This window comes from Terrapene carolina, unplaced genomic scaffold (assembly GCF_002925995.2).
Source record: "Terrapene carolina triunguis isolate 2854851 unplaced genomic scaffold, T_m_triunguis-2.0 Scaffold90, whole genome shotgun sequence".
Taxonomy (NCBI): domain Eukaryota; kingdom Metazoa; phylum Chordata; order Testudines; family Emydidae; genus Terrapene; species Terrapene triunguis.
The window spans coordinates 3964589-3987308 of record NW_020664441.1 but is presented as its reverse complement, the minus strand read 5'-3'; the positions used below and the strand labels follow the sequence as shown (position 1 = coordinate 3987308).

The window sequence follows — 22720 nt, the reverse complement described above, 5'->3', positions numbered from 1 at the left end:
CCCCCCCCCGCGGGGGTGGTGGTGGCCGGAGGCTTTTTTGCCTGGGGCGGCAAAAAAGCCAGAGCCGGCCCTGATCAGATGACTTTGATTAGCCTCTGATTTTCCCAGGCATCTTTTTGCCAATTGCTGAGTGAATCCACTGCAGTTTGGATGAGGGGAGGGGAGCCTCATTTAGCCAGAATCCACTCCCCTAGCAGATTGGGAGCTTAAAATTCCACTTACAGGGAATTTCCAGCTTGGGAAAGGAAGGTGGGTGAGGAAAGCTTGTCCGTGCCTGCTGTAGAGCAGCTCCCTGAATCCACCAGCACTACCTTCCAGGCCTCGGCAGGCCTCACTCTCTCTGCGCAGGTTAGATTTGCTGTTCCAAAAGGAATAATACACACCGGCTTGTCAGATTCAACTCAAGATCTCCACTCTGTGTAACACTCAGCACTTAGATATGGTGAAAACAAGAATGAGCTTATTATCAAAGAACGGAGATTCAAGTGAGAGAGAATACTGAAACAAACCGACATATAAAACAAAATCATAACACATTTTTTAGAGACTGAATTTATCTAACAAGGCGTTTCCCTATCTCCTACATGATCACTTACCCGGTGTTTTCAACTAGTTTGGCTGAGACCCTTTTTCATAAAAATCAAACTCACTGGTGGCTTGTCCTCACAGATTGAAGGAATGCCAGGGTGTCTCTCTGTACCCCCAAGTACATCCAATCGGACCTTTGATGGTCATCTGAAAATAGTGTTCCACCCCTGCTGTTCACCTTTTCCTGTTAATTTCCTGCTCAAGTCTCCGTAAACTATGGATTAGCATTTTGTTCAGACTTTAAATGAACATTCATTGCCAGTGATACAATCCTCAATTTGCACATGACTAACCAGATTGAGATAAGCATCTCTTCCCTTCTGCCTGCCATGAGTATGTGGGTTACCTTTTGGTGACCTGTCTTAAGTCTTGGACATAGACAACATAATTTTTAATACATGTCTTCACATATTCTCTGTACATACGTCTCACAAATGATTGGCAAGACCACTGTGACACAGGGTTTCATTAGAGACCTTATATGACGTTCTTTTGGTGAACCCAGGGGATCCCTGTATTTCTGGGTGCTCTTGTGCCCCCTGACAGTTAGTATGAAGAAGTCTTTGGGTCATACCTCCCCTCTTTCATTTCCAGTAGGGTCAGCCATAGGCATCGGTTCAGAATCCTCTTGCCTGGACAGTGTGTCTGCCACTGTATTTTCTCTACCTTTAAAGTCATTTTTATCTCTATATCTTTTCGCATCATATAAATGTTGACAAGTTTCCACACATCCCTCTTTTTGCCTTATGACATACCCCCTAGCACTCGTTTTTGGATGTATGCATTTTAGGTGTGGTTGGCCATTTTGAAAAAAAAAAGGCTTTAATTTTTTTTATTTAATTTGTCCTTATTGTATGCATTAGAACAAGTGAAAATATAGCTTTCATGCCTTTTCCTTATTTTTAGAGGAAAATATGTTTTTTACACATTTAGAACAATTTTCAATACTATCTAGTAAACAGGTATACAAAGTCTGAATGACAGATAGTAGAGGTTTCAGAGTAGCAGCCGTGTTAGTCTGTATCCGCAAAAAGAACAGGAGTACTTGTACACTCATCAGATGCATAGGATGGTTCTCAAATAAATGTGTTAGTCTCTAAGGTGCCACAAGTACTTCTGTTCTTTTTGCAGATAATAGAGAAGTGTTAACTTGCATTTTGAGAGAAACATAATTTTAACACACTATATTTCTAAATAAAGGCACTACATAATTTACAAAAATCTTAGTAATGACAGTATACTCTCTCTCTCTCTGTGTATAACAGGCATTTTTAGAGAAAAATATTTTATAAGCAGTTAGTCAATTTTAAGTAAAGCCTTAAAGTCAAGGGAATAAAGGAAAAGCATTATATAGAATAATGCATTTTTAGAGAAAAATATGGTTTTATGCATTTTTTTGTATTTTTATTTATTCTTAAAAGTCATTAAATAATTTACAAAATCTTAGTAACAACAGAATAAAGAAGTGTGTGTGTGTATATATATATATATATAAAACATGCATTTTTAGAGGAAAATATTCTTTTTATGTTGTTAGTACATTTCTAAATAAAGTCATTAAATAATTGTACAAAGAGGAATAAAGGAGATGTATTAATACACATAAGTATACATTTTTAGAAAAAAATAATTGTTTGCAGTTAGTACAATTCTAAATAAAGTTCATTAAACAATTGTACAGAAGTCACAAAATATTAGCGCTAGAGAAAGAAACTATAACCAGAGAGCTTGTTACATACTACAAATGACAGATACAAGATAACCATGAAAGCTTTAAAACAGAAAGAAAGGAAGGAAGACAGAGAAAAGCATCTTACCTCACAGATTGTTACTGGCCAGATGGCACAAAACTTCGTTGGCTGAGCCAGTCAAAAGATATTCTTTAATGACAGGGTGTCTTAAGGAATCATATTGCATAGAATATTAAAATGTATCCCATTTTCCAGAATCATGCTGAGCACAGCACTTTATGGATTTATCCATTAATATTTAATTGACCCATATTTTCCTGTCATGGTGAACACAGTACTTTACTGGTTGTAACATATTAAAATGTAAATTAGAGGTAAAATACCAGTCAAAAAGAGCATGCGTGTAGATTTCTTTAGCAATTAGCCATACATTTAGCAATTAGCATTATTTGGTTTTAACCCTGTACCAGGAATCAATTTTCCTCTTTCTCGGTAATGCCTTTAGCATTTGTCTTTAAAAAATGGAAGACCAAGCCTTTTGGCTTAAGTTGCATTAGAGGCCTCTTAAATTTTGTAAACTTTTTGAAGGACTTATAAATAAAAAAGGGCAAACAACACACAAATACACAGCACCACTAACCCCCCCCCCCCCCGCCACCCTGCTTCCCAAAAACAATTAAACATACACTGGAGCCTAGGGCTACTATATGTCCGGATTTCCCCGGACATGTCCGGCTTTTCGATCTATAAATAGCCATCTGGGGGGGATTTCTAAAAATCTAAAAATGTCCGGGATTTCCCCCCGGTCGGGTATTTATAGAGCGAAAAGCGGCGCTGCTCAGCAGCCAAAGCCCCTTCTCGGCTCCCCCCATCCCCTGCAGCCTTAGCACGCCCCCGGCCCCGCAGCTGTCTTCCCCCTCCTCCCGTCCCCTGAACGCTCCGCCCCCTGCTCCTCCCCCTCCCCTGCTTCCCGCGAATCAGATCTTCGCGGGAAGTCTAAAAAGAAGCAGGGGCAGGCGGGCAGCAGCAGGTAAGCTGGGGCGGGGGGGACGCGAGGAGGAGGGCTCCGGGGAGGCGCAACGCGGCCTAGTCCGGCCCCGGCCGGCCCCAGCGGCTCCGGCCCGGCCCGGTTCGGGCCCCAGGGCACCGGCCCCAGTTCCAGCCAAGCGCGCCGGCCCGGCCCCGGCCCCGGCCCCAGCGGCTCGGGCCCGGCTCGGGCCCCAGGGCGGCCGGCCCGGCCCTGGCCGAGCACCTTCGGCCCGGCCGGCCCCAGCAGCTCCAGCCCGGCCCGGCTCGGGTCCCGGGGCACCGGCCCCAGTTCTGGTCGAGCGGCGCCGGCCGAGCATCCCCAGCCCCAGCGGCTCTGGTTCTGGCCAAGTGCGCCGGCCCGGCCCCAAGCCCCGCAACTCCGGCCGGAGTGCAGCCCGATTCCTGGGCTCTTGTTAAAGCCGGCCCTGGTAAGGGGGGGGGCTGTCAGGGGGCAGGGGTGTGGAGAGGGGTTGGGACAGTCAGGGACAGGGAGCAGGGGGGTTTAGATGGGTCGGGGGTTCTGGGGGGGCTGTCAGGGGGGCAGGGGTATGGAGAGGGGTCGAGGCAGGCAGGGAGCAGAGGGGGTTGGATGGGTCGAGAATTCTGGGGGTCCTGTCAGTGGGCGGGGAGCAGTTGGATAGGGCATGGGAGTCCCGGGGGTCTGTCTGGGGGCGGAGGTGTGAATATGGGGTGGGGGTGTGGATAAGGGTCGGGGCAGTCAGGGGACAGGTAGGGTCCTAGGGGGGCAGTTAGTGGCAGGGGTCCCACGAGGGGGCAGTCAGGGGACAAGGAGCAGGGGGGAGTTGGGGGTTCTGAGGGGGGCAGTCAGGGGGTGGGAGGGAGTGGATGGGGGCAGGGCAAGGGCGGGGCTAGAGCGGGGCTCCTCCCCCCCGTGTCCTCTTTTTTGATTGTGCAAATATGGTAACCCTACTGGAGCCAACTTGTGTACTATTTTATAGATAAACTTCTGTAAGCATACTCAAACCAGTTTTATATTATTTTATAGACAAGTCACCTTTCCACACACATTTTCATATTTGTTTCTTCAGCATTATTTTATACAAAATACACACAGCCTAACTTAAAAGAAATTGAACGGTGTAAAATTTGTTAATACACCCCTTGTTGACAAAATGCACAACTAGTTTAAACTATTTTACGTAAAAAGAGTCAATTACACTCTTTATCAAAAATAAGAATGTTAATTCTTCCTGCCCCCTCGCCCCCCCCCAGCACAGAGCATTTACATCCACCCTTCCCTCCTCTTTCTCAAAACAATTAAGCATAGAATCATAGATTCAAACCAAATTGGATACTGTTTTATAGATAAACTACCTTAAGCATAATTCCAATTATGTTTGTTTTATAGATAAGTCACACACGTTCATACTTGTTTTTCAGCATTGTTTTAGACAACACACACACACACACAGAGCTAACTTACAGGAAATCTTATGGTGATGACAAAATGAAGAGCTAGTTTAAACTATTTTATGTAAAAAGAGTTGATAACACATTTACTGTTTTTTCCACAAACTATGCCCTTTTTGTTGTAACACTTTCAGAATGTATGGTATGGAATGTCGATTAAATAATTTGATTAAACTTGTATTTAATAAGTAAAATAAAAGCAGGAATTGGGTATTAGGGAAAACTGTATTTTTGTATTTGAGAGGTAGTGGAAACAAACAAAATGTTCTTAAAATACGTGAAATGCCTTAGCAGTAAATATTTTGCATTATTAACTCATATGACACATTTAGCAAAATAAAAAAAATTAAAAGTCACAAAACCGACTCACAGAGTAACCCGTGCTAATGGTAAGATGACAAAACAGAGCATTAGGATAAGAGAGTTGGTCTGGATTTTGAGGGACATTTTAACAAATGTTTGAAATCTTTAGTGAAACAGTTTTGTATCCAGTGGTGGATTAATAATTTTGCTGCCCCTATGCCGGGAAATAATTGCCGCCCTGGCTCCGCCCCGACTCTGCCCTTTTCCCGCCCCCATTCCAAACCCCTCCCCAAAGTCCCCGCCCCAACTCCGCCCCCTCCCTTCCCCTATTGGATCCCTTCCCCAAATCCCCGGCCCCGCCTCTTCCCCCAGCGCGCGGCGTTTCCCCTCCTCCCCCCTCACTCCCTGCCCCGCGAAACAGCTGTTTCGCGGCACAAGCACTGGGAGGGGAGAGAAACAGGATGCGGCGGCGCGCTTGCAGAGGAGGCGGAGTTGAGCTGGAGCAGGGGGGCGGGGCGCGGAGGGGAGCTTCCGCCCCTGCAAATTTGCCGCCCTAGGCCTAGGCCTTGTCAGCCTAGGCAATAATACGGCGCTGTTTGTATCTTTTCATTGTTAGTTATTGTGCTTTAGCAAGGGTAAACACGTGTCATACAGAAACTCTTCCCAACCTCAACATTATGTTACCCCTTTTTAATTTTTTTTCTAATTACTTTTCACAGGTGGTCAGAAAGAGTAAGTAAATAACACTTACACAATCATCAGGAGGAATTAGTATCCATACTAGGGCAAAACTGCAAGATTGGCTCTTTCTGACAGAGATGGAATAACATTGTAACATAATCAATATTCTTGTCTTTACAGCCTTAGTGATATTTTATAGAATTACCTCAAAAGCAGCAAAAACTTTTGTTTGTTAGTACCCCAAGCCACACATTGGGGCTCTAAAAGAACTGCAGTGCCTAAACGTGAAGCATAGAAAGAACGATGGTGGGAGGGAAGCCAATAGCTACACTGTGCAGCCACAGAGGTGCAAAACTTTAAGCGCAAACTTTTTCTTTGTTTGATAAAAAAAGTCCTGTGATATAATCAAAATGCATCAGTGTCTTCACTTTTGTAGCAATTTTTATAGAACTTTCTGCAAAACAAATACTTTTTTCCCCATTTTATTTATCACATTGAAGCAGCTCCAAAGAATTAATTTTCCTGCCCTTATACAAAACTCGGCATTGTATATACACCTGGGGAAATTCTGTACCAAAAAGTTAAAAATTCTGTGCCAAAAAATTAAAAATTCTGTGCACAATCACTTGTATGTTCTTATGCACAATATTTTAAAAATCAGCATATTTTATTTGTTAAAATAACACAATCTAGTTTCAGTTATTTTGGTAATTTATTTCAATTATTTTGATAATTTATTTCAAAATACCTGTCAGTAAGTAAGATTCAAGAAATGTTTTTTGACAAATAGATTCCTTACTAGGCATATTAATACAGAACTCTGAGTAATAATTCATTTAAACTACAATACAGAAATTTATTTCCTGCACCCCTCAGAAGCAGTGCAAAGGCTTGGGGGAGGCAGGGGTAATGGAGGAGCTGAGGGAGAGGGAAGTAATTGCTGGGAAGGAGCCTGGGAGTGAACCTGGATGGTTGTTGGGTGTGGGTGGGAGAAGTATGGAACAGGGTTTTTTTGAGGGGAAAGGATTGTTAGGGATCCTCCCCAGGCAGACCCTGGCTGACCCCCCTAGCCTCCCCCATTCAGTCAGGCACATCTTCCCCTGTCCCCATGTGGCCCTGCACCCCCACCCTGTGCCCAGGTATCCCTGCACCTTCACTCAGCCAGGCATAGCTGCCTCTGTCTTCATGTATCCCTGCCTCCATCTCCATGTGGTCCTGCACCTCCACTCCCATTCAGCTCCTGGCTCAATGTTGTCACCCCACTAGCTTCTGTGCCCCCATCCCAGTCTATTCCTCCACTAGCCCTTCTGCATCCCAATCTGTGTGATCCCCAGCAGCCCTGTGTGCCCCGCTCAGTCTGTCCCCCCATATCCCATGCCTCCTCACCTGGCCCTGCGGGCAGGGTGCTGTGAGGAAGGCAGCCTCTGCCTTGTCCCTCTCTGTGGCTGGTTGCTCCAGCATGAGTCAGCTGACCTCTCTTCTGGTGCCATATCAGCCCCTGGTGGGTGAAGGGTGTAATTGCAGCTTTCCTTCGCCTCCCCATCAGAATCAATGATTCTGTGGGGAAAAATAATCTGTGGGGGACATTAATTCTGTGCTTGTGCTTTCCCTTAGGAATATGCATAGTGCCTTTAAAACTAGCCTCTATCAATTTCACTCCTGTCTCCATCCCACCTCTCAAAAACATTTTGGTTTTGTCTTAATCAACGAGGAAGAGATCTAGTGCAATAGAAATTACAGTGTTTAAAAGCTACACTATCCCAACCTTTAAAAAATAGTGTTAGCTTGGTTTTAAAGTTTTGCCTAAATGAAATGCCCAATATATAAAAAACCCCAACAGAACAAAAACGTCTCTAAAGGCAGTTTAAAAAGATGGGACATAGGTCTGTTAATAGGCTCATTATTTGTAAATTGTAAAGAAAGCTCCAGATTCCAGTGTACATATAAAACCTCTCCACTAAGGATTTTTAGGCTTGGTTGGTGCCTAAAATTTAGGTTGACCTAGCATTGTTGCTCAGGGATGTGAAAAATTCACACTCTTGAGGGCTTCTCTATGCTTAAAACACTGCAGTGGCAAAGCTGTTGCGTGTCAATGAAGATGCTACCTACACCAACAGGGAGAGGTTCTCCCTGTTGATGTAGGTACTCTGCCTTTTCAAGAGGCAGTAGCTAGGAATTCTCTGATTGACCTAGCACTGTCTACGCCAGGGATTAGATCGATTTAACTTCGTTACTCAGGGATGTGGATTTTTCACACCCCTGAGCGACACAGTTATACCAATAATATTTATTATTATCATAGGTTCTTCCCTTCAGGCAGCTACACAGCCGATTGTTTTTGAGTATGGGATTCATGAGACACACAACAGATACAGATAAATGCTTTATTTAACATCCAAATAAGTCCATTCACTAATATAACCAAACAACATGAAGCTCCAAACAGAGAGTTAGCTTTTAGGATTATGAACAAACTCATATTTTCCTAAAATGGAGGAAAACAAAGATTGAAGGAATCATGGAGCACATCAGAGAACAGGTCCTGTTCTAGTTGACACCATTTTGGGAAGCCAATGTAGCCAAGGGCTTAGGGACGGGGTAGTCAATAGGCAGACCGTGGGCCAAATCTGGACTGCCAGACATTTATGAATGGACCCCAAAATATTTTTCTTTACTTATTATTATCATTATTGTTATTATTTTTTATTATTTTTTCTGGAGTCTGGATCCTGACTATGCCTTGACCAAGAAATTTGGACTTTGACAAAAAATAATTGACTACCGCTGGCTTAGGGTAAATCTTTAGATCTTTATACCCTTACGTTATATAACCCACACGGATCCATGGCCATATGTGACCATTTCCATTACCATAATAAACTTAAACCTGCCTTTGGTCCAGGTGTGGTGTTCCAGGTGACCATAATTATGCTTCTGATGACTGACCCATTATGCCGCTTAACATCATTATAATATAACTTTTAAGCAATATAGCAAACATTCAGGACAGGGTTGTAGGTCAACAATCTGTACATGCGTTTTGCCACGATATTGTTAACCACTGTGACACCAGCCTTTACTTGAGACCTCACATGACATTCTTTGGTGAATCGGAACGTACATATCAGATGCAGGAGATTTTTGTAACACCTGTGTACTCCCTTTGTGCCCCATGCCCGTTGGCATGAAGAGGTTCATGGATCACACCTCCCCTCTTACATTGATGCAGTAGGGTCAGCCACTGTTGTTTCAGAAGCCTCTTGCCTGGACAATGAGTTTGCCACTATAATATCACTATTTATTACCCCACATCTATATTAAGACTGGACTTGTCTTTTAGACTGGGGTATAGGCCAGGTAATGATGGATTCCACTTCCAAGGGATCTGGTGGAATTTGACCCTCCTACCCAATGCCCAAAACGAGGGACTTTGACTGTTCGTTAGCACAAGTTTTGTTAGCACGATTCCCAAGTGGTTTTTATTATCTGACACCCTCTCAGACTGCTCCCTGTGCTCCTCTCTCTTTCTTGTTCTTCTGCACTGCGAATCCTTCCCTCCACACTTCTTGCTCTCTGCTGGGATCTAGCAAATGTGTCTTCCTTTGAGGTTTGCCAGGTGTTCAGCACTGATAACCGCTCTTTCTGCGAGGGCCGTGCAGTGCCAGGTGCTTGGAGAACAAAGAAAAACAATTCAAGACCAGGGCATTGATCAAACTGGGATCCAAAATACAGTTTCTATTGCTTTCTTGTGTTCTGCTGCTGCAGTAAAAATGCCTGCCACGCAATGTGTTTGCCTTTATCGTACAGTGCAGCCACCTTGAACCACATGACACTGGGGAGGAGATGGGGTTGCCCCAGTCCACCAAGGAGGAAGCATCAAGCAGCACCGGAAAGGGAGTGGGGACTGGCATGTTTGGGCCATGGATGTGGGATTCAATATTTCAGGACATAAACCCTTGTTAGCTTCAACTTTGTGGTGCTCATGCCATTTGAGCATGTCAGGAATAAAAGCCAAGCAGGCAGAGAACTAAGGACACTGGCCAGGGATGAACACATCTGTCCTCCCGCAGAGCGTTGTCTGCCCAACATGACAGTACCCAGCCAGTACCTGGATCAGAGTTGTTTACATCCCCCTATAGAGCCAGAACCTAGACAGATTATTGTAACACAGCACACAACCCTTAATGGCTGGATCTCAGCATCTCCAGCACTGGCTCTCCCTGAGTTTTTGGTTCACTGTTTGTTGTGCCAAAGTGATCTTGGCTGTCTGGGGGAATCTTCTGGGGGTCCGTGATTGACTGGGTGCCTCTTGATGGCATGGGCAAACAATCCAGCATACAGGGGTTCCGCAGTGGGCACCCTGGCAAAAATCCAGTCCAGCCCCTCACAGTAAGCGCATGTCCTGGGAGGTCTTGGCTTTGCAATTCTGCCAGAGCTCCTGGTGCTGGGTCTCATCCCAAGAATGCCCCTTCTCCTTCATTTGCTGCCATAGCCACTCCTAGATCTGCGTTATGGTGATTCTTGGGTAGATGGAACTGGACATGCTCTCCATCCCATAAAAGTCCCGGACCTCTGGATGGCACCACACGGATCTATGGGGTGGTGTATGGGGTGAGTGGGGGTGTCTGGTGGGGGATACTAACCTGCTCTGAACGGGATGTACAGAAGTATAGGGCATGGCTTGCTATAGGGATTGGGGGATGTGAGCTTGCCACGAGCTGTGATCACAAAGGTGCATATTTGAGTGTATGCTGGTATTTAACCCAGAGTGTGCGTGTGTGACATATGGTCAAGATGTTCCTGGAGCAGTGGAGGGCATACAAATCATAGCGTTTAAAGCCAGAAGGGACCATTAGATCATGTGAAGTAATGCATTATGGGAAGGCTATCTGATCAGTGTAGATAATCCAAAATTGGGATGCATTCACACAAACCTTACAGCTCATTCCGGAATAGAGTTATGTCACTTCCAAAGCAGGGCTCTCCAGGGTCAGTCCAGGAAACGTGTGGCAGTGAAATGTGGGCACTGAGGAAGGTTGAAGAGCAGCAGAAGGACGTTTTTGATTCTTTTCGTCTTCATCAGTTGCTCCATATCAAGTGGCAGGGCAAGATTAACAATAAGGAGATTATTGCTGTACCGTCGCCATCAGCACAGGTTCAGGCTCATTGGCTTTCTTGATACAGACATATTACTAGGATGGAAGACCAACAAATTATTAAGTGTGTTTACCAAGGAATGTCACTACATGGCCAGCAATCACATGGACACCAAAAGGTTTGGTGGCGCAGGAAGACCTCTGATGATGGACACAGACTGAACATCCAGCCAGACTGTCTTATGGACCTAGCTAGAGACTGAGTCAGGTGGCATGCAATTTGCCTTTGTGGCTTACCCTGATGATGTGGATGATGATAACTTCCAGCACAGGATAAGACACCAAAAAACATTGAAAAAAGAACTTGTGTGTTTGGATGCAAGGCAGTCTGTGCCAAAAAAACTAGATCCACCAAAGAAACGTCCCCATGTGGAGAAGCCCTGAGAGTCTTTTCATTTCTTAATATCCTGCATCTCCTAGATCAGGGGTTCTCAAACTGGGGGTCAGGACCCCTCAGGGGCTTGCGAGGTCATTACCTGGGGGGTTGCGATCTGTCAACCTCCACCCCAAAACCCACCTGCCTCCAGCATTTATAATGGTGTTAAATATATTAAAAAGGGTGTTAAATTTATTAGGGGGGGTCGCACTCAGAGGCTTGCAATGTGAAAGGGATCACCAGTAAAAAAGTTTGAGACCCACTGTCCTAGGGCATGACTTCACTGCACAGTTAGCCCTGGGTGATAGGCACCCAGGTTGGCCTAGGTGTCAACGTCCTCACTGCAAAGCCCAACCATGTCTTCACTGTTGCTGCACTTGCCTGTGTATGTCAGATTGAGTATCCCCTGGTTCTTTGTGCTGTGACACTCAGATTCTTTCCAAGTCAGTTGTGTCAACTGCAGCAGAATTTGTCTGTCTTTGTGGGGAATTGTGGGAAGGCATTGGAGGACTATCAGCACTCAAATGATTTAGCCTGCATCCTCACTGCAAAGTGGGTGGGTTCCAGCCCAAGTTAAACCAGAGCCTGGGTTCTAACCTATTCCCATAGTTGGACCAGCTAGCCTGAGCTTGAAGCATCTCCAAACCCAGGTCAGAGGTTTTCCTGTGTGTGGATGGGGAAATTGGGCTCTGTACGGGATCCATGGGGTGGTGTATGGGGTGAACGGGAGTGCCTGGTGAGGCAGGATACTGACCTCCTCTGTATTGGATCCATGGGGTGGCGTATGCGGTGAGTGGGGGTGTCTGGTGGGGAAGGAGACTGACCTGCTCTGTACAGGATCCATGGGGGGTGGTGTATGGGGTGAGTGGGGGTGTCTGGTGGGGGATACTGACGTGCTCTGTACGGGATCCATGGGGTGGTGTATGGGGTGAGCGCGGGTGCCTGGTGGGGCGGGATACTGACTTGCTCTGTACAGGATTCCTGTCCCTTCTCCATCTCTGTTCTCTTCTGTCATTGGCTTGCTCCTCCCATTAGGCTCTGCTCTTCCCTGCCCACGTCCCCCTCTCTCTGGACCTGCATCATTAAAGGATTTTGTTCCTTATGTTTTTCATAGTGGGAAAATTGTGTCCCCCAAATGGAAAACGTTCAAAGGCCTGAAGCTGCTGTCACGTGACAAAATCCGGCTCAATAATGCCATCTGGAGAGCGTGGTACCTGCAGTGTGAGTGGTGGCTGGGGCTGCCCAGGGGCACATGGGGCTCTGGAGTCTCCCCAGAGTGGGCACAGCGCAGGCAGTGGCAGGGTGAGCTGACCAAGCAGAGTAGCCATCATACCAGAGGGGCTGCTCAGTCACTAGGGCTCTGTGCTGAGTGGGCGAGGCAACGTCACTTTCAGGGCAGCAAGAACCTGCTTCACTAGACAGCACCACGTAAGGAGCTTTCAGTCACTGCCCCACCCTAGAGGGGAAGGCCCCATGTCCCATTCCCCCACCCCCACCCCCCCGCCCCGAGACAGACAGTGTCCCTGCCCTGGGGCCAGATCAGAGCTGGTGACCCCTCGAGGGGAAAGGCCCTATGTCCCATTGCATAATCCCCATGGGAGTGCTCCCTAGTCAGTGGCGGAGGAGGCTATAGCAAAGGCAGCTGTTGTTTCTTATCCCCTGCAGATGTGGAGAGGAGAAGGAACCCTGTGTGCAATTTTGTGACGCCGCTGGAGTGCAGTGTCGGGGATGACCACCGCAAACCGGAGGTGAGCACATGGGGGTGAGGGGCACTGCAAGGGGCTCCTCTCCTGCAAGAGATTTTATTGCACCAGTGACGCAGATTACTTCATAGCTCCTCCTTGCCTCCTCTCCCCTGAGGGTTGCCCCTCACTTACCCCTCCCCTCCCCTCCCAAGAGGACTCTGACCCACTAGTCCTGGGGTCACCTCTCCGCTCCTCTCCCCCATATGGGGTCCTCATAAGGGCTTTCTGATATTTTTCCATCCAAACTGCCTTTGGCAGAAGATGGGTTTTCCACTAAACAGAATTTTCCACAAATACTGTCTGCTTTGCAGTGAAATTCTGATTTTTCATTGGAAAACGGAATGCCCCAAAATTGAAATGTTGTGATTTGGCAGTGCTGCCGCGGTGCCTTGTAGGAATTGGTTCTGCTTTGAGCAGGGGCTGGACAAGATGACCTCCTGAGGTCCCTTCCAACCCTGATATTCTATGATTCTATGATTCTAATTGTCCCTCAGTCTCCTTCACTGACTGGACTCCCCAGCTGGATTACATCTTCCATGATGTATAGGGCTACCATATGTCCGAATTTCCCCGGACATGTCCGGCTTTTCGATCTATAAATAGCCGTCCGGGGGGATTTCTAAAAATCTAAAAATGTCCGGGATTTCCCCCGGGTCGGGTATTTATAGATCGAAAAGCAGCGTTGCTCAGCAGCCAAAGCCCCTTCTCGGCTCCCCCCATCCCCTGCAGCCTTAGCACGCCCCCGGCCCCGCAGCTGTCTTCCCCCTCCTCCCGTCCCCTGAACGCTCCGCCCCCCTGCTCCTCCCCCTCCCCTGCTTTCCGCGAATCAGATCTTCGCGGGAAGTCTGAAAAGAAGCAGGGGCAGGCGGGCAGCAGCAGGTAAGCTGGGGCGGGGGGGACGCGAGGAGGAGGGCTCCGGGGAGGCGCAGCCCAGTCCGGCCCCGGCCGAGCGTCTCTGGCCCTGGCCGGCCCAAGTGGCTCCGGCCCGGCCTGGCTCAGGCCCCGGGGCACCGGCCCCAGTTCCGGCCGAGCGTGCCGGCCCGGCCCCGGCCCCAGCGGCTCCGGTTCCGGCCGAGCGCACCGGCCCCGACCCCAGCGGCTCCGGCCCGGCTCGGGCCCCAGGGCGGCCGGCCCGGCCCCGGCTGAGCACCTCCGGCCCGGCCCCAAGCCCCACGACTCCGGCCGGAGCGCAGCCTGATTCCTGGGCTCTTGTTAAAGCCGGCCCTGGTCAGGGGAGAGGGAAGGGGGGGTTGGATGGGTCGGGCGTTCGGGAGGGGGGGCTGTCGGGGGCAGGGGTGTGGAGAGGGGTCGAGGCAGGCAGGGAGCAGAGGGGATTTGATGGGTCGGGAGTTCTGGGGGTCCTGTCAGTGGGCGGGGAGCAGCTGGATAGGGCATGGGAGTCCTAGGGGTCTGTCTCGGGGTGGGGGTGTGGATAAGGGTTGGGGCAGTCAGGGGACAGGTAGGGTGCTAGGGGGGCAGTTGGGGGTGGGTTCTCAGGAGGGAGCAGTCAGGGGACAAGAAGCAGGGAGGCTTAGATAGGGGGTTGGGTCCTAGGGGGCAGTCAGGGGACAAGGAGCGGGGGGGGGTGGGGGTTCTGAGGGGGGCAGTCAGGGGGTGGGAAGTGGGAGGGAGTGGATGGGGGCGGGGCAGGGCAGGGGCGGGGCTAGAGTGGGGCTCCTCCCCCCTGTGTCCTCTTTTTTGATTGTGCAAATATGGTAACCCTAATGATGTACCATGGGCCAGGGATTTCCATGATGCACAGCCTCCTGTCTCCGAGAGATCAGATTGTGATGCATCATGGGAGTTGTGATTTGGTTTCCTGATGTCCCCAGTCTCTTCTCTGGGCTGTGCTCCCCAGTGGGACTACATCTCCCATGATGCATCATGGTCAGGGATGCCCATAGTGCACAGCCTCCCTTTGCCAAGAGGGGAGATTTTGGTGCTCATGGGAAATGTAGTGCAACCAGGAAGGCCAGCTTATAGGGGAGAATGGGATCATGAGGCAATCAAACTACAGCTCTCATGAAGCACAGCTGTAGCATTTATTAATTGAAATATTTCATTTTTTAGCTGAGATTTTTTGGTTTTTGAATTTCTGCTGAAAAATCTGAATTTTCTGTGGAAACTCCCCCTCACCCCCATTTTCCGATTGGCTCTAGCCCCACCCTGCCCTTGCCTTGCAGGCCGTGATCATGGAAGGGAAATACTGGAAGCGCCAGATCGGAGTGGTCATTCGGGAGTATCACAAGTGGCGGATGTACTTCTGCACACGGGTAAGACCCCACCACCACCACCACCCCTGCATCTCTGGAGCCCTCCCCCTGCTCTGAACAGTGCCCCACTCTGCTAGCAGGCCCAGAGGCCACTGTCCTGTATGCCAGAGCAGGTACAGCCCAGGCAGCAGTAGATGCTGTGGCCCCCAGACCGGCTTTGTATTCAGCCTCTCTGCTGCCACTGCCATCTAGGGGCAAGTTGGCAGCAGTGGGGGCTGGGTTCTGTGATGTGCCCATCAGGAGTAAAACTAAGCACCCCTCCTCTCACCCCTGTGGTGTAAAACTTTGAGATCTCTATGCCAAGTAAGGAGCAGGCTTCAGGTAGAGAGAAACTGCCATTACTGTCCTGCAGTCTAGTGGTGACTCAGTGGCCAACCCTGGGCTTCCTTGGAATCCGTACTCCATCCATCCATCAGTCCCTTCCCCCCTCCCTCCATCACTGGACAGCTGGCTGTCATCTCTGCCAGCAGCTACCCCTGCCTGCCCACAGCCCTCTGTAGATCTCCCCAGCTGCTATAATGCTAAGTTGGTGGGACATGCCTCCCCCACTTCCCTCTCAGATCACCCAAATTTACCTCAGTGATTGAGAAAGCAAAGGCTGGCTCAGTGAAATCCCAGCCTGCTGGGGATGGGGAGTGAATGGGCAACAGCCTCATGCCAGAAGACACGATGCCCTGGACTGGTGGGCAAGGACCATGTGTTGGTTTTAAAGCTCCTGTTTGTTTAATGTTTAGGTCCAGAAGAAGAAAGATAAACCTGAGTCTTTATCCACCCAGGTACAGATTCCTTGCTCTGTCCCTACAGCTTGCAGCACCTCCTGCTGGTAGAGGCTGGAACTGGAGTAGCCCAGAGTTCCCCCCATTCCCAGCACTCCTGCCCCACTCCCTACAGTGCCCCCTGCTGGGAGAAGCTGGGACTGAGGTAGCTGGGAGCTCCCCCAACAGCCAGAGTTCCTGACCCTGTCTTGGTACATGACATCGGCTGCGGAGCTAGGTGGGGGACCACCTGGGCCGTGGCCTAGCCACGAGTGGCACTGCAACCTGATACATCAAACTCAGATTTGGAGGTGGTGGATGGATGGGTTCATAGGCCAGGGAGTTCAGGCTGGTGGAGCAGGGGGGCGGGGGGGAGCACGTGAGAGGGGAAGAGGAGGGGCAGGTAGCAGGGGGGCCAAATCTATGCTGCTGTCCTCTTCCACTTTAAATGGCACTCCAGAGCCCCTGAGTAAGATGCATCTGCACCTCTGTTCCCCCTCTGTGGTCCTGCAAGGGCACCCACTCTCAGCTGCACTCTTCTCAGACACCACCTCTCTTGAGTGGAGACACACATCTTTCTCGCCCTGCCTGGGGCATTTTCAGGCTGCGCAGTCCCCTGACTGTGCTGTGAAATCCCACAGCAAAGCAGATTGTCTAAACAGGCCAGCATCTGTGCTGGGCATTCTCATCAGAGACTAATAACAATGACATTGTTAGCAGTTACAAGTGATCACATGGTTTTTCTGAGCAGGCACTTTTATTCTTAAGGTAAAAGCATTACAGAGAAAACACGGAAACAATAACACAAGCTACACACTAGTAATAAGCTTACCAGAGATCACCCCAACTCCAGCAAGGGCTCAGGCCGGTGATCAGTCCTCCCAACCTCACCCGGGGATATTTCTGTGGTCACCAGTTCATAGCAGCTGTCACTCAGAACTAGCTCCCCCAGGAGTTAGGGAGTCCCTCCTTTAGCCACTTTGAAGAGGGTGTGAATAGGTCTCAGCCAGGCAATGAGTTTCTCCCCAAGGCGCTGCTTCAAAACGGTAACTCCACTAACTTGCATCCCCCCCTTCCCAAGTATTTCCTAGGAACCCACTTAACTGAAAGATCAGTCTAGTCTAGCCCATTGCTTTAGAGAGTCCTTTGAAGCACGTGCCACTTCCCAGGGTTTGCATTAGTTCTGTCTCCCCCTTAAAGGAGTTACATCCTTCCACAGTAATCTGGACATAGCTTTAATATACAGTGACCTCCCAAGACACTTTACCTTAACTCAGCAGGGTTTATTCAGGGTGCTGCCAATTATTGTCCCGTCTGTCACAGGATCTGGGTCACCAGTTATCTCTCTCTGTCCCCCTCCCCACCCGGGCAGGAAGCGGCTCATGCCATCCAGGGCGAGGGGCTGAGCAGTGAGGCCAAGGGCATCTGCCCCATGGAGCTCGACTTGGACACCCTGGACAGCCTCATCTCTGATCTGGCCGACACCATCTTCTACAGCCGCAACCCGTATGGGGGGCCCAACCCCCGCAGTCTTGGTGAGCACTGGTCAGAGTCCCTAACACAGGGGATTCCCCTCTCCATGCCCCATAGGCATTCCCCTTTTCAGGTCTCAGCCCCTTTTCTCCATCTCTCCCCTTCTCTCGTTTGCATCCCCTGCCCCCCAAGTGCTAAAAGGGGGCGGTCCTGAGCTCTGACCCCCTTGTATCCCCCAAGCATTCCTGTCTCCGGATCTCTGCCCTTCTCTATCTAGGGGTGTGAATGGGCCCCCCTAGAATCCTCGTTCCCTGCCTGGCAGTCTTGTACCTGAGGGGAGCGAGGTGGGTGGGGCAGGGCTCTGCTTTGGGCGGGATGGGAGCGGCCGGTGCTGTGTCTGACTCCCATCACCATGTCCCCCAGCTCACCAATTCAACGCGGACATGATTCAGCCCACCTTGACCCAGCTGCACCCTAACTTCGGAGAGGATTTCATGGACACCCTGGACCCCATTCACGGTAACTTTCACTGGCCATGGTGCACGGATCCCATCTGGGGTGAGGTGGGCGATCCTGGTGCACAGGGGCGGTGGGGAGGTTTCCAAACACCATGCTGCCTGGCAATAGAGGGAATCAGCCAGGTGTACCCTCCCGACGGCCCTGGGTCAGACCAAGGGTGTCCCCTCCCGACCGTCCTGGATCAGGCCAGGGGTGTCCCCTCCTGACCGCCCTGGGTCAGGCCAGGGGTGTCCCCTCCCCTGCTGTCCTGGGTCAGACCAGTGGTGTCCTCTCCCCACCATGCTGGGGCACACCGTTAATCTGTTGCTGGGGGGAATTGGAAATCCCCATGGGCAGATTGTGTAGCTGAGTGCTGCTCATGGCCTGGCCTGTGGCCGACCCACTGCTAGCTCAGCCGGCTGCAGAGACTGCTTTTCCTCACAGACCCAGGCCTCTGCCAGATGCTTGCTGAGTCGCCCGCTACAGGCCAGGCGGAGATACCACGGTGGGGAGAGCCGCCCAGTATCTCACCTGAACCCCGCCCATGGCGGGGCAGGGCACTGTGCTCTCTACAGACTGGCCCCTACGGCGGAAGCTTAAACACTATTCACTGCCCTGAAAAAGATGCCCCCTGCTCTCTGTGCCCCAGGGCAGCTATCCTAGCATGGGGCCTCTCCCCTCTAGGGGGTGCCGAGTCTGAGCCAGCCCCAGGGCAGGGCACGGGCTAGCTCAGAGGGATGGGAAATGGGACACACAGGCCCTTTCTCCTCTAGGAGACGCCGGCTCCAATCCAGCCCCAGGGCAGAGGATTGGCAAACTTGGGGTGTGTGGAATGGGGTTTGGCCCTGCAGGCCTGGCATTGTCTGACGGCCTCATCAAAGGGAAGTGGTGAAGTGACTGTGGACAGAGAGCTACCCCCGCAGCATGGGACATACCAGCAGAACTTCCTGCTGCAGGGCCTTGGCAGGACACTGGGGCTGTACGCCAAGGACCCTTATCTCAGTCTCTCTCTGTCTCTCTTCCCCGCTCCTCGCTTGGACCCAACAGACAGCCTGGCCAGCTCTCCCTTGGGGGCCGCCAGCCCCAGCCTCCAGCTGCTCAGCTGTGCCTCCTCTGTCACCTCTAGCTCCTCTGACTCCGTGAAACTCCTCCTGTCTGTTGCTCATGTAGCCGCTGCCAAGAAAGATACAGAGTGGGCCCCCACGTTTGTTCGTCCTGCTGCTGCGCGTGGGGCTGGGCCCAGATGCTGCCCAGGCTAGCTGGATGGCCAGGCCCCAACTACCAACATCACTGATGCCAAGGGGCAGCTGGCTAAGACTACGGGTCCCAGCATGGACCCAGTGAAGTGTCTCAGGTCAAATTGGAGCAGTGCATCTGGGATATGTAGTGTCTCCAGGCCACCTCCCCATTTTCAAGATGAGGTAATTGGAACAGTGGGCCACCATTTCATCAAGGGGTTTGCCCATATGCCCAGAACTACCATGCACACAGCAAACCAACCCACAGCTGTCACCCTAGTCACCGCTGCTACGGCCCCAGCCACTGCGTACCAGGGAATCCTGCATACCCTTCAGCCACACAGCTCTGCCAGCGCCCCTCAATCCCAACCCACAGCCCCCTGCTAGCCTAGCCCTGAGTCGTCCCCCCCTAGTTCTGCCAGTGCCCCTCAATCCTGACCCGCAGTCCCCCTTTGCGATCTGAGACCTGGGACCCTCCCCACCCTCCAGCTCTGCCGATGCCCCTCCATCCTGACCCACAGCCCCCTGCAATCCCAGCTCTGGGGTCCCCCAGGTCTGAGCTCTGAAGCTGCCATTTGTACCAAGTGTTGTGATGTAATCATGATCATTCCTATTATGATTATTCTGCTCTGATTTATCCAGGTCCTTTGCATTTTCTTTCTTTCTCTTCCCCCTGTCCTCATCTCTCCACCTCCTTTCAGCCTTTCTTCTTTGTCACAGTTCATTCTTTCTCTCTTTCCCTTCACAGATTTCTTTTCTGCCTGTCGCCCCCAGCCTGTGACCCAGGTGAGTAGCAAGTAGCAGTTGCCCTCTGACTGCTCAGCAATGCCCCTGCCCTCTGTCTGCAGAGATCAGCTGGCACCACATTGCAGCCCATGCTTCACCTTCACTGCAAGGTCTATGACCTCCTCCCTGGTGTCACAGCCCCTACCCACCCCCTGGGGAAGGCAGGGCTGGGTGGTGCAGGCCCCTCCCTGGTGTCACAGCCCCCCCCCGCTGGGAGGGCAAGGCTGGGTGGTACAGGCCCCTCCCCCTGGCCTAGTGTTGCAGGCCCCCTGCTGGGGAGGGCAAGGCTGATTTTCTCTCCCCCTCTCCCCCAGGCCTCCATGCTACTACCAGCTGCTGCCCCACAGGGCTCTCTGTCCAGCGCTTGTGACCCGGATGTGACCACCAGCACTAAGGAGCTGCCTCTCCACAGGGGCTCCCTCACCCCCCTTTCCTTCCCCCTGGACCTGGAGCCCCTCACAACCCTGAATGGACACCAGACCTTCCTGCCGCTCTTCCCCACCTCCCCGCTGAGGGTCAGCCCACCCCCACCTGGCCCTCCCATGCAGCACCCCCAACCCACCCTTGTCTTCTCCGTCATCACCCACACGGCTGCTGAAAAACCCCCTTCACCCATCCGGCACCCTCCTTCCCCCGGGGGAACCTTTGCCATGCCTGTGTCTGGCCCCCTGCCCAACAGGGCAAGGTCCCGGCAGCTACAGCACATTGCCCCAGCGCCCACCTCCAACCACCCCCCCGGCAGCCCCCAGTGCCTTCCTTACCCGCCTGCTCGTAGCAGGTATGTGCTTGTGGTGGCAGCGCAGCCTGCCTGCCTGGCACTGGGGGGAGAGGCTGTTGGGGTGGGATGAGGGGGAGTGGGTGTGGGGTGGGGAGAGTGGGCACAGGGGGGCATTGCTTTTAGGGGCAGGCAGGTGGTGATGGGTGCGTGGGGCAGGGGAACTGGGCATGCCTGGGGGTGTTGCTGGCAGAGGGGTCAGTGGGGGGGGAGTTGCTCGTGGGGGCTGGGCATAGAGGGTTGCTGTCGGGGTGGGGGACTAGGTACTGGGGGGGGAGTTGGCAGGGGGCTGACCATAAAGGGTATTGCTGGTGCAGGGGAGGGCTGTTGGGGGGGGGGAAACAACAATGGAGTTGCTGGTGGGAGGAGCGGGTGGGGGTGTCCATGGTGCAGGGGAGCCTCTGCCCCCACCCCCTCAGATGTGGGCCATCCCAAGACCCAGGGCTGGAGAGACACTGCTCTAGGTGACTACCTAGGAGCTGTGACCTCTGTGGGAGAGCCTCACTCCTTCTCTACCCGCTTTCTTTCCCCCCCCCAGGCCCATCAACACAGCCTCTCGCTCCAGCCAGGGACTCTTCCCAGGTGAGAGCACCCCTTGCTGGAGAGGGCGGGGCTGGGCAGTGCAGGCTCCTCCTCCTCTCTGGTGTCACAGTGCCCCCTGCTGCAGAGGGTGGTGCTGGGCAGTTCAGGCTCCTTTCCCTCCCTGGTGTCACAGTGCCCCCTGCTCGGGAGGGTGGGGCTGGGCAGTGCAGGCTCCTTCCCCTCCCTGGTGTCATAGCACCCCCTGCTGGAGAGGGCGGGGCTGGGCAACTATTAGCTCTCCCCCTCCCTGGTGTCACAGCGCCTTCTGCTGAGGAGGGCTGGGCATCTAAAAGCTCTTCCCCCGCCCTGATGTCACAGCACCCCCTGCTGATGAGCTATACAATTTAAATCCACCCAGGAATCACTCAGCTAACACTGCTGGATTTAGGGTGCCCTGCTTGTGACTGGGGCAGATTTCTGTCCTCCCCTGCTGACTCCCTCGTCTCTCCCCTCTAGGTCTGCACCCCCCTAGAGCTTCCTGCAGGCGTCCTGCTGTTGGAGAAGCCCATCGACCCTCGCTCTGTCACTGCCTCCTCCAGCACTGGTAAGATGGGGGGTGCTGCTGTCAGGCCTCTCATCACATGGGCTCTTGCTGTGGGTGCTTGGCTCTTGGGGGTGACGGGACAGGGGAGATGGGTGATGGGGCTTGGTGGGGGGCAGGAAGGTGGTTGGCTCATAAGAAGCGTCTGGGGAGTGGGAACTTGGTGGGTTCATAGGTGGCTGGAGAGAGGGGCGTGTTGAGGGGATGGCAAGGTGGGGAGCTGGCTGGGGGGACTGGGGAAGTGTAAAGGGGGACAGCTTGGGGAGACTGGGGGGATGACGAGGTCAGGGGCTGGCTGGGGGGACCTGGAAGGATGGCAGGGTAGGGGGCTGGCTGGGGGATCAGGGGTGATGGCAAGGTGTGGGGATGGCTGGGGGGACCTGGGATGATGGCAAGGTGGGGGCTGTCTGGAGAATCTGAGGGGACAGGAAGGTGGGGGCTGACTGGGGGATCTGTGGGGATGGCAAGGTTGGCAGGCTGGCTGGTGGGACCTGAGGGGATGGCAAGCTGGGGGGCTGGCTGGGGGGACCTGGGCGAATGGCAAGGTGGGAACTAGTTGGAGGATCTGAGGGGATGGCAAGGTGGGGGCTGGCTGGGGGACCTGGGGGGATGGCAAGGTGGGGGCTGGCTGTGGGATCTGGGGGGATAGCAAGGTGGGAGGCTAGCTGGGGGATCTGAGGGGAAGGCAAGATGGGGGTTGGCTGGGGGATCTTGGGTGATGGCAAGGTGGGGGCTGGCTGTGGCATCTGGGGGGATAGCAAAGTGGGGGGCTGGCTGGAGGATCTGAGGTGATGGCAAG

At 52.0% G+C, this 22720-nt stretch overlaps 1 protein-coding gene across 1 annotated transcript in view; it reads left to right on the top strand.

The window, feature by feature from the left end:
• The window catches only part of LOC112120866 (MLX-interacting protein-like), a 31713-nt gene that overhangs the window by 3023 nt on the left and 5970 nt on the right, over positions 1-22720 (top strand). Inside the window, 11 exon segments of the mRNA XM_026650535.2 lie at positions 12370-12476; positions 12921-13003; positions 15184-15273; positions 16008-16049; positions 17401-17563; positions 17925-18020; positions 19986-20023; positions 20338-20754; positions 20756-20801; positions 21337-21380; positions 21837-21924. Coding sequence (XP_026506320.1) covers positions 12370-12476; positions 12921-13003; positions 15184-15273; positions 16008-16049; positions 17401-17563; positions 17925-18020; positions 19986-20023; positions 20338-20754; positions 20756-20801; positions 21337-21380; positions 21837-21924 — 1214 coding nt within the window.